The sequence below is a fragment of the Rattus norvegicus genome, chromosome 4 (assembly GCF_021556685.1).
Source record: "Rattus norvegicus strain SHRSP/BbbUtx chromosome 4, alternate assembly SHRSP_T2T, whole genome shotgun sequence".
In the NCBI taxonomy this organism is placed as follows: domain Eukaryota; kingdom Metazoa; phylum Chordata; class Mammalia; order Rodentia; family Muridae; genus Rattus; species Rattus norvegicus.
In genome coordinates this window covers 155,938,056-155,952,119 of record NC_141537.1, presented here as the reverse complement: position 1 = coordinate 155,952,119, position 14,064 = coordinate 155,938,056, and the positions used below count along the sequence as shown (strand labels likewise).

At 45.0% G+C, this 14,064-nt stretch overlaps 1 protein-coding gene across 8 annotated transcripts in view; it reads right to left on the bottom strand.

Moving 5' to 3' along the window:
* Positions 1 to 11,069, bottom strand: part of Cecr2 (CECR2, histone acetyl-lysine reader) — a 108,143-nt gene extending 97,074 nt beyond the window's left edge. For 7 of the 8 annotated variants that reach the window (XM_087658890.1, XM_087658891.1, XM_087658893.1 and 4 more), the window contains exon 1: positions 10,665 to 11,069. In XM_087658890.1, the coding sequence (XP_087515016.1) occupies positions 10,665 to 10,790 (126 nt within the window). In that variant the 5' untranslated portion in view covers positions 10,791 to 11,069. The remainder of the gene's footprint in view (positions 1 to 10,664) is intronic. The other variant, NM_001191977.1, reaches the window with a different exon arrangement.
* Positions 11,070 to 14,064: the final 2,995 nt, after the last annotated feature.

Genomic DNA, 14,064 nt, shown 5'->3' with positions numbered 1-14,064 from the left:
GTAACAATTTGGTTGCAAACACCTGTAATCCCAGCACTTGGGAAACAAAAGCAGGAAGATCTCTGTAAATTCAAGCCACTTTGGTCTACATAGCAAATTCAAGCCAGCCAGAACTACATAGTAAACCTGTTTCAAAAATATGGGGCTAGGGGTTGGGGATTTAGTTCAGTGGTAGAGCACTTGCCTAGCAAGCGCAAGGCCCTGGGTTCGGTCCCCAGCTCCGGAAAAAAAGAAAAAAAAAAAAAAAATGGGGCTAAAGATGGCTCAGTAGTTAAGAGCACTGGTGATTCTTCCCGAAGACCTGGGTTCAATTACCAACAACCACGTAATGGCTTGCAACTGTCTCTAACTCCAGTTCCAAAGGATCTGACACCATCATGCAGACACACATGCAGGCAAAACATCAATGCACAAACAAAAAATAAATCATTTAAAATTAAAAGGTAAAAATAATAAAAATAATTTTTCAAAGATAGAATCCCAGTAATTATACCAACAAGTCAGATTCTCTTTGCTCTACAAGACAAATTCTCTAAACAAGAACCTACAGGAAATAAGAACTGCTTACACCTAAAGAACCCAAGAATAACCTTTCAGGGAGAGAGAAGAGACACAAAAGAAATGGAGAAGAGAAAGGATTCCCCAAAGGAGCAGATCTGTTAATTTAACATACTCTCTGTCAGGCAAATAACCCATCCCAAGTGCCATTGTTGCAGAAACAATGATCATTCAGGGAAGGGGTGTTCATTAAAAGAACTGGCCCGGAGGAAAACAAAAACAACGGTTCCAATCAACAATTAACAGCCCTCTCAGTTCTAAGAACTTAACCACTCCTGGAAAGTACACTTCAGAAGTGATTTAAAATTAAAACTTTCATAAGTGAAATGGTTGGTATCACTGTGGCCAATCAATGCTCTATTTTCACACTGACTTTTAGATGTTGGGATAACACAACAATGTGCACGGTATAGATGTAGTACTTGATGTGACTACATGCTATGACCTACTACTTTCAAGTAAGTTACTCCAGAGAAAAAGTAGGCCCAACTTAGCCTGGAGCTAGTGCTACAGAATCAAATCTACCACTGCAGAGAGAGGCACCAAAGAACATGCTATCACTTATACCAGCCAAGTACCCTTCATAAAGGTCAGATGAGGTCAGAGACTTTAAACAAGAAAATGAATACTAGCTCTTGTATATTGTTATGTAATTACATTTGAAATCTGTGTGTGGCTAATGAAGTACAAGACACAGGACACAATAGCATTATTCTAAGGGATCATATGCCTTCAGAAGAATTCAAAGAACAGCGTAAAAAACAAACAAAGAAAAAAACCTTTTTAAGCTGCAAAAGTGACTGCCTTCACCGTTTGTTTATATGAATTCTGGGGTTTAGCACCATGATACAGGCCCAAAATTCTACCCCTCCTCCACACATGCCCAGAACAAGCCCTGGGACATCAGGAGTTGAATACAACAAAGGAATGAAAGAAAAAAAACAAGGGAAGGTGGCCAAGGCTCAGGCTCAGTTAAAAGAGAATGTTAAGAAGGCTCAGCAGGCTGAATTCGTGGCTCAGTGGCAGAGCCTGCCTAGCATGCCCATCTTCAGGTTCCAGTCCAATCAATGTATGGAGGCTAAGGGAAGGGAGAGGGAGGGCAGGGGAGGGAAGGGGCTACAAACCAATGATAAGGTGTCATACATAAGCCATACATAGGTGAACATATCCTTAAAATGTTTCATATCTTTCTGTATTTTGTTTTGTTTTTTGTTTTTCAAAACACACTTTCTCCATATAGCCTTTGCTGTCCTGAAATTCACTCTACACCAGGCTGGCCTCGAACTAACATAGATCCATCTGCCTCTGTGTTCTAAATCCTCGGACTAAAGGAATATACTATCACAGGCCTTCGTGTTTTGCAGCTTTCATCCAAGAAACTCAGAGCGCTCCATAGAACACCAAGACCGGTTTAGTCACCATCACAATGTCATCTTCTCTCCAAACCAAACAACCCATTTATCACCAGTAGAGTGGCACGTGCCTTTAATTCTAGCACTCAGGAGGCAGAGGCTCTATTGTTTAAGAAAACTTGGTCTAAGTGAGAGGCCCGTTCTACGAAAAAAGAAGAAAAAAGAAAGGGATGAGAGTCGCTATCTGTCTGGCATGTATAGTAAGAGGGAGCAACTTCAACTTCCTCCCAAATTCCCTTCAGAAGCTGGACTTGATACATGACTTTAATCCCAGCACTGGGGAGGTAGAAAGGCAGGCAGACTCAAGGCTAGTTTGTCCTAAGATTGTCAGGAGCTAAAGGCCAACCTGGACTACAGTTATAGATTGGCATCAACTACAGTGAGATTTTTTTTTTTCTTAAGTGGCCAGTTGGTGGTGGCACACGCCTTTAATCCTAGCACTTAGAAGGCAATTGCAGACAAATGTGAAGTTCTGGGACAGCCAGGGATACACAGACAAACCGTGTCTTAAAAAACAAAAAAGGGTGGAGGGAGAATAACATAACTCTAGACACTCATTCTCCAGAATCCCTAAAATCAAGCATATAACATTAGGTCAGTTTGAGAACAATAGATATAGTGAGGATGTCAACCTTCAAAAGTTCCTGTCAAAGAAGTTTATTTAGAGGCAAGTTTCCAACAGTGAAAAGAGAAAAAAAAAATCACATTTTTCACAGTGGAGTATAGACTGCAGCTTTTCTTTGGTACAAAACTTATAAAGTATGGATAGTAACTCTGAGTTTAACCCATGGTACTAGCCATACTTCGAAGCCAGAAATCAATCATCTAGCCTGAAATTCCCATGCTATAAGAAAGCAAAGTTACTAAGATCACACTTCATGCCAAGGGCAAATAAGAGTCATAATTCATTATCTAATGCTCTTTGAAAATGTGTTCCAGAACTGAAATGCAGTAGCAGAGCTGGGTGTGGCCAGTAGGAAGCAGCAGGTCCAGCTGTCCACATACTATATTTTGACTCTTCATTTGTGGTTTTCAACACTCTGTTGCCACAACTCTCACTCTGGATCCGTAATACCCAAGGAAACAGCCTTAAGACTTAGTTATCAAGGGCTATACTACCCAAGTTGGATTTTAGGCTTTCCTGTATTCCAGAAAACAAAGAAAGGCTTAAGTTATAAGGTAAGCCAAATACCAAACCAAAATGGAGTGTCCTTCATGGATGAGAGACCAACCCTTCTACAACTATAGGAGAAGGTCCCAACTCTTTGAAGCTCCCTGTGGTATAAAGAAAAAAATGGGAGTGGGGCAGGGAAGCTAGAACTTTACCACAGTTCCTTTACTAAAGGACATCCTCTGCTTCAAGACCCCAAAAAGCATCATGGATTTGCCTTTCTGCAACTGTCCTCCTCGTCCCTCTACAGAGGATTCTGACTCTTCAAAAGATAGAGGGGTTGGGGATTTGGCTCAATGGTAGAGCACTAGCAAGAGCAAGGCCCTGGGTTCGGTCCCCAGCTCTGAAAAAAAAAAAAAAAAAAAAAAGATAGAAAGCAGAAACTTTTAAAAAGGATTTTCTGTAGACCAACAGCATACAACTCTCATGGATGACAGCTACAAGTTGTAGGCCATCTCCAGATATAGTACATGGTTTAGGTTAAATACACTAATATCTTAAAAAACATTTTAAATCATTTTTAAAAGATTTATTTATTTATTATCTATAAGTACATTGTATCTGTCTTCAGACACACCAAAAGAGGGCATCAGATTTACAGATGGTTGTAAACCACCCCATGTGGTTGCTGGGAATTGAACTCAGGACCTCTGGAAGAACAGTCAGTCAGTGGTCCTAACCACTGAGCCATCTCTCCAGCCCCTTAAATCATTTCTTAAACTTGTTTGTTTTGTTTCTGTTGAGCCTGGAGGAAGCTTAGTAGTTAAAAGCACCCAGATTCAATTCCTAGCACTCACATGGTGCCTTAAGCCTTCTGTGACTCCAGCCTCAGAGGATCCTAAATCCTCTTCTGGCTTCTGAGGGCACCAGGTACAGACAGGTATGTGCACAGACAAAACATCAATATGCATAAAAATAAAAAGTAATTCTTTAAAAAGTGTTTTTGAGATAGGGTCTTTCATAGTCCTGGCTGGTTTAAATCTTACTATATAGCCTAGGTTGTCCCTGAACTCAAATGAGATCCACCAGCCTCTACTCCAGAGAGTCAGGACTAAAGGTGTGTACTACCCCGCCCACCACTAAATACCAGTTCCACTCAAATGCTATTTCAATCCCTCTCTTAAAGTGAAGAAACTGTCCTTTAGCATGACCCTCTGTAAGCCTCTCTGGGCTTCATTTCTTAGACCCTGTGACATACTGTATCACTGGTCCACTAAGAATAGGGCAGGTGCTATTAATTTATTTTGTGTTAGCTGGGCACAGTGGAACCTTTAAGAACAGCACTTGAGAGTCCAGCCTATTCTGTCTCAGAAAAAAAATAACAGTAATTGTGTGTGTGTGTGTGTGTGTGTGTGTGTGTGTGTGTGTGGGGGTGGGTGTGGGTGTGTGTGTGTGTGTGTGTGGGTGGGTGTGTGTGGGTGTGTGTGTGTGTGTGCTCCTGTGTCTGCCATGGAAACCTGCAGAGGTCAGAGGCAAACTTGAAGGGGTTGGTTCAAGGAATAAAAATCCAAGTCTTCAAGCAAGGCAGCAAACCCTTTATCCACTAAGGCATCTCACCCAAGAGAGCAAGTATTTTGTTACAGCTACAGCTGTACATCCATGAGCTAGTACCCTGTCTAGCACACAGATGCTTTATAAACATCTGTCAACAGAAATTATTACATTAACTTGACTCTCTGCACTTATTTCAGAAAATTTTAAAATGTCAGACAAGGGGGACTCACACTTCAACAATGCTGGGGACAAACTCAGCATTCCAGAGCTAAGTCAAGAGAATTAAAGCAAGTTCTAAGGCAGCCTGAATTACAGAGTAAAAACAACCCTGTATCAAAAATTTAAAAAGGTAAGCAGTAGTCACATGCCTTTAATCCCATTACACTCAGGAAGCAGAGGCAAATGGAGCTATAGGAGTTCAAGGCCAGTCTGGTCTAGAACAGCCAGGGCTTATACAGAGAAACTGTCTCAAAAAAAACCCAAAAAACAAAATAAAACATAGGTGAGGGTATGGCTGGCTCAGTGAGTAGTTTTTGCCATCAAAGCTTAAAAACCTGAGTTGTGATTCCCTAGAGCACACATAAAGCCACCAAATAATATGAAATTTCTAATATGAGAAGTTACATCCCAGTTTGTCCTGACCTCCATATATCAAATACACACTTAATGAAAAAATAAAGATCTTTTAAACCAAGAACCCCTAGACATGCACTGTAGACTTTCCACCTTCAATACAGATAATGAAAACTTCCACAAGCAGTGAGAGACAACGGCAGCACAGACTCTGGAATAAAAGCCCTGGCTGGACCAAGGTAGGAATTCTGTGCAATCAATCAGCCTCCCCAAACTTTCAATTCCCTACCCATCTGTAAAATGAGGGTAACATCTACCTAGTAGTTATGGACAGCTAAAGATGAGACAGTATTTTTAAGAAAGTGCAATACTGTATATCTCACTACATTACTGTGTCCTGTGATCTCTGTGACTTCAAGGCTAGCCTGGTCTACAAAGCAAGTACGAGGACAGCCAGAGCTGTTACTGAAACACCCTGTCTTGAAAAACCAAAAAGAGAGAATTTGATTGAAATCTAATACTCACCCTGACAGCCCTTGTTCCTATATACAATCTATCACCCATCCCCTAAACACAGCTGATACAACTAATCTATATTTAAATTTCAGCAACTTTTATTACTTATATTAATTCATGGCTCATCCCCTTAATGAAAGAGCTAGAAACAGAACTACAAAGAGGAGATAGAATACAAAGCTCTCTATATACTGGCCCCACATCGTCCTGTTCTACATCATCCTGCTGAGCAAGGACTTGGGCAACACACAACCACAAGCAGGAAGAAGACACAAGGCAGGGAAGATGAAACCTAGAAAAGCAAGAATCTCGGGAAAGAAGCTGAGCAATGGTGGCATACACCTTTAATCCCAGCACTCAGGAGGCAGAGGCATTTGGATCTCTTAGTTCAAGGCTAGCCTGGTCTTCAGAGTGTTCAGGACAGCCTTGGGTACAGTGAGAAATGCTGGAGGGGATGGAGAGGATCTTGGGAAAGAAAGAACACCACTTCAGTCCTCTCTCATCTCTCATCTCTAACAGTGGTTCTCAGCCCTCCTAATGCTTCAACCCTTTAACAGAGGTCTTCATACTGTGGTGGCTCCCAACCATAAAATTATTTTTGTTCCTACTTCATAACCAAAATTTTGCTGTTATGAATAATAATGTAAATATCTGTATTTTCTGATATTAGGCAACCTCTTTGAAAGGACTGTTCAACAGCTGCTCCCCCGAGCTTGAGAACTTCTGATTAAGGTTATAAAAAATTGTTGTCTTCCATTGCCTTACTTCAAGTATTAAAGCAATACTTGACCTTTAAAGAGGTCAATTATTTTCATTTCAAATCAGGATAAAACTTAACAAACCTAATCCACTACAATATTAAGTACAAAATATTTTTGGTTTTAACTAAATCATATATAACTATTATCAGCTAATGTGGCCAAAGGGGTCCCAAGTATGAGCTGCTTTAGTGATTAGATGGTTCATCCCTATAAATCAAACTAGGTACGCTTATGTAGGATAGAAAGCCTGCTTACGGGATTGGAGATTTAGCTCAGTGGTAGAGCGCTTGCCTAGCAAGCACAAGGCCCTGGGTTCGGTCCCCAGCTCCGAAAAAAAAAAAAAGAAAGCCTGCTTACTTATTCACAAACCCTAGCTGCAAAGGGGGGGGGGGGGGGGCAGAGAGAGACAGAGAGAGAACCCAACCAAGAAGCTAGGGTTGTAGCTCAATGCCTAGCATGTGTGTAATGTCCCATGACATTTAAAAAAAACCAAACAGTTTTTGATAACCATTAATGATAACCAACTACTAAAGGCAGTGTCTTTAATCTATGTCCAACTACACCTTAGCCTTTCAGAAAATTAAAAGCAACACCAATCTATGTATGGCAAACATGTCAAGAATATAGGAACTTCTAAATATGTTAACAGAAGATTTTTACTCAAGTGTCAGAATACAATTTTAAGTTACCAGCTGCCCAATGACTGAGTTATTTTAATTATTTTATCTGTACTTTGCTAAAAATTAAGCTTTATATATAATATTCAGGTGCTCTTTTTAAAACCAGGGAGGAAAATTAATGGCATCCTAGCAAGTATTCAACCCTGAGCTACAACCCTATCAAAAACTAAGAATCTGGAACCACCATAAACATTATTACTGTACCCTCAGGTTTTTATTGATTGTTTTAGAACCTTTATTTAAGGGCAGCAACACAGGAGCTTATCTTAAAATGAAAAGCAAAAGAGCAGGGCATGGTGTCACACACTTTGATCCCAGCACTTGGGAGATAGACAGAAGGATCTCTGTGAGTTGGAGGCCAGCCTGGTCTACAGAGTAAGTTCCAGGCCAGCCAGAGCTACCTAATAAGACCCTATCTGGTAGAAGTAGTCTCAAGGAAAAGAAAAGGGCTGGGAAAGACTGGTCAGTGATATAGCGCCTGCTTATATGAACACCAAGTTCATCCCCAGTGCCACATACACCAAAGTCAAGCAAGTTTGACTTCCTAAAGAAATGATCAGTTTACGGTTAATTAACAGAGCACAAAAGTATTTTTACACACAAAAATAAAAACATCACCACTTTAGGGACCTGTAAGTGGGAGGTCTTGACCTCTTACAGAACAGTAACAAAATCCTAGAGCCTTTCACCTGCTTAGGATTCCTGCTTTGTCAATGTTCTATAAATCCAAAGATTTCAGCCTGGGAGAGCAGAGTAAATTGAGATACTTTTCCACAACCGAAAACTGTCTTCCTCAACAAATGATGCCCAGCTTTGACTATTTTGTAATCTATAGTCCTCATTTCTAGCTTTTCAAGTGGAACCAGGGCTACGTGGTCTTTCCATGTGCCTACCAGGTACATACAGCTTGGTACTGGTATATTTTACTTTAAGACAAGGTCTAACACTGTTCTGTAAGACCTAACCCATAAACTAGTTGATGTTTTTCAAATCACATAAGGGGGAAAAAAAACAAATTTACTGATGGCATCTTTGGGGAATTCTACATTGTTGATGGGTCAAAGTCAAATTTCTTAGAGAATTAGAATTCTAGATATTTTTCATCTTTCAGTAACTACTCAAAACACTAAATAAAATATAGGAAATTCAGGAGGAGAAAATCATTATCATTTGTTACACATTTATTGATCATCTCCATAGCAGAAGGGAGAAAGGGTTGTTAGTATTTAAGGTATGCACATGTTGGAATCAGGATATTAATGTGTTGAATGTTTTTCCAAGTAACAAGCACACTTTAAGTGACAAAGTGCATCTTTCTAGAAACACTTAGGAGAGATGGCTCCCTGTGAAGGAAACTGGTGCTAAGCCTGACCACCCAAGTTTGATTCCTGGGGCTCTCACCATGGAAGGAGAGAACAAATTCCCTCAAATTGTCCTGAGCCTCCACAAGCACTCCCTGACGCATGCACGCCCACACAGCATAATTTTTTCTTAACCACTAGAATTAAAAGACACCATGTCAAGTAGACCTGATTATTCACCCTGTAAAGGACAATAACAGCTTACTTTTAGTAGAGGAATTAGGCCAACAAACACTGAGAACCTGAAGTTTACTACTTAAGGATAGAAATTAGAGGTTAACTTTAAATATGTTGAGTATAATTAAGACAAAATGAGTTTCCTCTACTTTTTATCAACAAAATGGGAATATAAGAACTTGGAAAAGTGACATTTTTCCAACAATAGCGTTTTCAAATACACTCAATTTGTAATCCACACATCAACTTACTTCCTCTTAAAAGAAAATGGATTGGGACAAGTTTATCAGCACCCAAGATGGCAACTGTCACAAGAAACACCACACACACACACACACACACACACACACACACACACACACACACACACACACGGCAGCCACCATTTTGAACAGCAGGATTTAATTAAACTACTCGAGATTTCAAACTAACTAAAAGGAAACACAGGACATCAGAATCATTAATCATCTCTTCCCCTTTACGATTCCTGAAATCGTTAATCTTTGTAGTCCGACTTCATTACAAAATTTCATCACAGAAGTGTTCGTTACATTCATATTCAAACTTTGTAAATAAACGATTTGAGGTTGCGTTAAATTGCCAAGTTACATTTTCCTAAACCCTGGAGATGCCCAGGACCTGGAAAATCTTACCAACCTTTTCACATTGTTTTAAAATACCTCCAAAAGTCAACGAACAGCCCCAATCTCAGCCCACATTCCTCTTCATTCTCCTAACCCAACCCTTGTGATCGTTTTAGTTTTCCAATTTCGTTAACTTTGCAACAAGAGTTAAGTTCCCACGCTTCATTCATAGTAGAAGCAAGTGATATTTCTGCAAACACAACGGACTTAAAAATAAAGGTGAGTAAAGACCTCAGGAGTCAACAAATTAAAATCAAGATTCGTGGGGGTGGAGAGGCAACCACAATGGCCAGAATCCCCAAATAAATTATTTTAATTTTGATTATTTCAGTTGTAAAGGCATCCACAAAACTGAAAACTGTAACTGACCAACAACAGTTCCGTGTACCTTTGTCCCAAGGAAAAAAGGTGGTTAAGTCACTCCACAGACTACCATAAAAGAAAGCAACTCAGCCTGCCAACCAATCATATATTTCACAACTCCTTCCAAATATAAAAGCAGGGATGCTGCTTTGGACCATCTTATACATTCCGTTTCCCACACTCCCGCCACCGTCCTTGTCATTAGGACCCTCCGATTTTAGTCAAGTTATCACAAAGCCTCGGGTCTTGAAAAAGCACCTTCGGCCTGGCCAGAAAGCCATTTCTTTCCTCCTCGCTCGCCCGGGGGAATAATGGTGGCGAAATGAACTGGAAGAGAGAGCTCCCCGAATACGAAAGGCTGCACGTTCCTCAGAAGAGGAGCTGTTTTTAAAAGGGGAGAACCCCAAAACTTTCTCTCCACAGCCTCGGCGTCCCGAGCGACGGTGAGCGACAGTGAGCGACGGGCGGTCCCACAAGGAGAACGCCCCAAGCTCAGGCCCCATCTGCGCCCGCCCGAAGTTGACTCGAAGCGCCCGAGAGTTACGGGCCTCCGCAAGTCGGCCAAGTGCGACCCGGGCGAGCGTCTCCCGAGCAACGCCGCCCCTGCCCAAGGCCGCTCCCGCCCGGCCGCTGTGGCCCCCGGCGCGTGAGCCCGCATCCCGTCCCGGTCCCCGCCTGAGCAGCTGCTCGCCGCCTCCGAGCTCCGGAGGGGAGCGCGCGCGCACTCTCGCCCTCAGGCCGGCCGAGAAGTCCCGGGAGAGCCCTCGGGTCCCGCGCCGACAAAAGCAGGCTCGACCCCCGCCTGCGAGAACGCGCGGGGCGGCGGGGAGCCCGTGCCGGCCGTCAGCCTCGTGCCCGCCGCCGAGCCCCTCGCCGCCGCACTCCGCGCCAAGTCCGCGGCCCGCGACTCCCCGTAGAGAAGCGCGGAGAAAGGGCGCAGCGCCGGCTACTCACCTCGATCTCGAAGTCCGGCAGGCGGAACGCCGTGCGAAAGAGCGAGCAGAAGTGCGCGATGGCCGGGACTTCCCACCAGGAGCGGAGCTCGCCCAGCCCGGCCGCGCCGCCTTCCTCCGGGCACATCTCCCCGCCGCGCTCGCTCGCCCGCCCTCTCGCTCGCTCGCTCGCTCGCTCGGACTCCGGCCGCGGGCAGCGCCTCTCAGCGCGCGGCGGCTCCCGCCGCTCGGCGTGAGCTCAAGCTGAGGCGCGCCGGGCGGGGGGCGGCGGGCCGAGTCGCTGAAGCGGCCGCTGCTCGGGCAGCCGGCGGGGGCTGCGCGCTCGCCCCGTCCCGCCGCGGCCGTGCGGCCGCCCCCAATCCCATACAATATAATCCACTCAGCGCTGAGGAAAACAGATGGGGCTGGGGGTGGGGAGGGGGCCCGGCAGAAGCCTGGGGGAGGGGCCGCCCACGAGGAGGGGGCGGGGCCGGCGCGCACCACAACAACAACCCCGCCCCCACCCCTGCGCGGACAGCTGCACTGAGGAAGGGGGAGGGGGAGCGGGCCGGCCGCGCCCCGGGAGGGGCTGCGCGTGACGCGGAGGGGCCCGCGCGCAGCCCGCGGGCGGGTGGGAGCGGCGCTCTGAGGTGCAGGTGTTTGGGGCCGGGGAGTTGGGCGACTTTGGTGACGGAAGACAATAAGGGTCTCTCCCACCCCCACGTGGCCTCAGTGGTCGAGTCCTTTTAAAGGGCCCGCGGGGTGGTGCTCTCGCTGGGGACTAGCTCCGGGAGTGCGCACGTGTGGGATTTCAGTTATTACTGCCGTGGAGGGCGGTGCAGGAGAGCGAGTGGGCCGTCCACGCTGGGAACCGGAGGCCCGGGGAAACGACGCGCTTTCCACCTGTTCTTTAGCGCTTGTTTTGGTTTTGGTTTGGTTTGGTTTGGTTTTTTTTTTTTAATTCCATCTGAGAACCGTACTTCAGGGAGCGCTAAAGTGCCTCGCCCCTCCAAGGGATGGAGGTGGTGGGGCTGGTTAGGCTGGAACCAAGTAGGATGGAGGGGAGAGTGTGGCGGGAAGGGTGGAGTAGGGGGGGAGGCACCAATCAGCAGCCTAGCGGGAAGAGCAATTTCCCCCACCCCAGGGAACGGACACGTGCAGCAGCCCTAGAGGGGACTGGCTTTGAGCCCTGTGACTGCCCTCGCCCGAGCACGGCTGCGGGGCGCGAGTGCTCACAATGTGGCTAGGAGGCTGGGGGGATGGGGCAAGAGCCTGGAGACTCTGGGACGTGTGTCCGGGTGGGGGTGGAGACCTGCCCAGGCTAAGGGAATATGCTCTGAGAGGAGGGTGCTGAGGCTTTAGCAATGTTAACTGCCATCTAGGACGTTGGAATTCTGCTAAACCGGAAGGGGGGAATCACCTCCAAAGCAGCCTAGAAGTTTGGAAGAACTACTCTGTAGTGTCGTCTATTTGTATCGGTCATTGCGCTTGAACAGTTCTACCCAAGTCTCAGAGTCCTGGCTGGCTCTTTAGTCCACTTTGCCAGAAACGCTGCCTCTGACGTGCACTCAAATTTGGCTATTTAGATAGGCACAACCCTGGAAAGAATAATAGCCAGGGAGTTTGTGAGATAGATGAGTTCCTCCTCCCTCACCTATTCTGATCACTTTAACAACTGACCTCTTGAGGCTTTGTAAGGCAGCACTTAAGAACACTAAAATTCTTAGGCTACATCCACGTGTGCCTTTTGTGAGCCAACTAATCTTAAGATACTCCATCTTCCCTCACAGTGCCCCGTAGGTAGAAGGCTAGCAACCCCTAAACGCTATCTATCCCTGATTTTTAGTTTTTTTTTTTAACGTTTTCAAAATTCAGCTATTCTGTAGATACCTCATAAATAGGTGGAATTCGACAGATCTCCTAATCTCCTGGAATGTTCTATGGAACCTTTTTGTGACCAGGTTTCACTCTGTAGCCCAAGCTAGCCTCAAACTCAAGGAACTATGTCTGATCGCGAGCTTCCGTGTTTGGCTTTCCCTGAACTGCTGTGCTCTTCATGTATCACGTCTTTTTTTCTTTGAAAGGGGTTTCATAAAGCCCAGACTAGCGAACATTCTATACGCCTTGAACCAATTCTTCCTGTGCTTCCGGGGTGCTGGTATTACAGCCTCGAGTCTCTGGGTGCTGTGGCATTTCTTAACACGTGTCAAATCCGTTACATTCTGACCGATCCTTCCTCCCTGGTCTCCCATCTATCATCTCATTTCTGTCTTTATCTTTTATCATTATCTAACTTTCTTAGCTGGCCATCTCAATTGTCATTACTAGCTAGCCTAATACTAGCAATACCAGGAAGCTGAAAGGTAAGAGAGATTTGGCTCCTCCTTAATCACTGTGATATTGAACGTTATACCCATTACACACTCCCTTAGTAACCTCTTCCTCTGGTCATCCTCCTCATGCTGCCAAAAGTCCTGAGAAGGAAAAGTGTTGGGAGCCTGGAAGTGCTCCACTTCTGCCCCTTAAGGGAGTCAAAATGGTCACAACATCCTTCCTCTGGGTGGATTTGTCTCTGAGGCATGTGCTACTTGAGTGTCCCATATGAGTTCCTGTGACACCAGCCATAGACTATTACCATTATGCAGCTATGGTTCAGTCTGGCTCTGCAGTATGAGCCTGCTTTCCTCTAGCTGCCTTCCTTACCATGCACAGTTCCACCTCAACCTCCCCTTGCGGTCCTGATTCCACTCAGGCTCCAGAAGTGAAAGAATTGAGAATGCCTTCCGTCTGACCAAATGGACTAGACTTACTTCTGCTGAGCAGCCACTTCCTGGACTTGCTGGCCCTGGATCCTTGACTCAGCTCTGAACACTAGTCTCACCTTTCCCTTGTGCTTACCTGCTTCAGACCTGTTTCCTGGATCATTTGGAATCTAGAATAAGGACCCCTGTGGGAATTCGAATATGTGAATGCTTAAACCACTCAGTGCCCTTTTGGATTGTTCCCCTAGCCCATTCTTTTCTCTCAGATCACTGGGGTTAGCGTCTTCCCTACACCGTGTCACAGTCTTGTTCCTTTCTACTCGAGAACACTGCCTTTAACCTCCAGTGACCCTGATGCTACCTGGAAATAATTCTTTTATTCTCTGTACAGCTTTTATTTACATAACCTCTTCTCCCTGGAGATTTTCCATTAAAGGGGAAATTAGGCCTGACAACCTGAGTTTGAGCCCATGAACCCACATGGTGGAAAGAGAACCAACCACCATATGGGTCTCTTGGCACACATGTACACACACACATATAGAAAACAAAAGCACTTGGGAGGCAAAGGCCCAAGAATCACAAATTTAAGTCTAGTCTCTACTACACAAAGCCAGATAAAGGCTACATGAGATTCTGTTTTTCTTTCCTTTTTCTTTT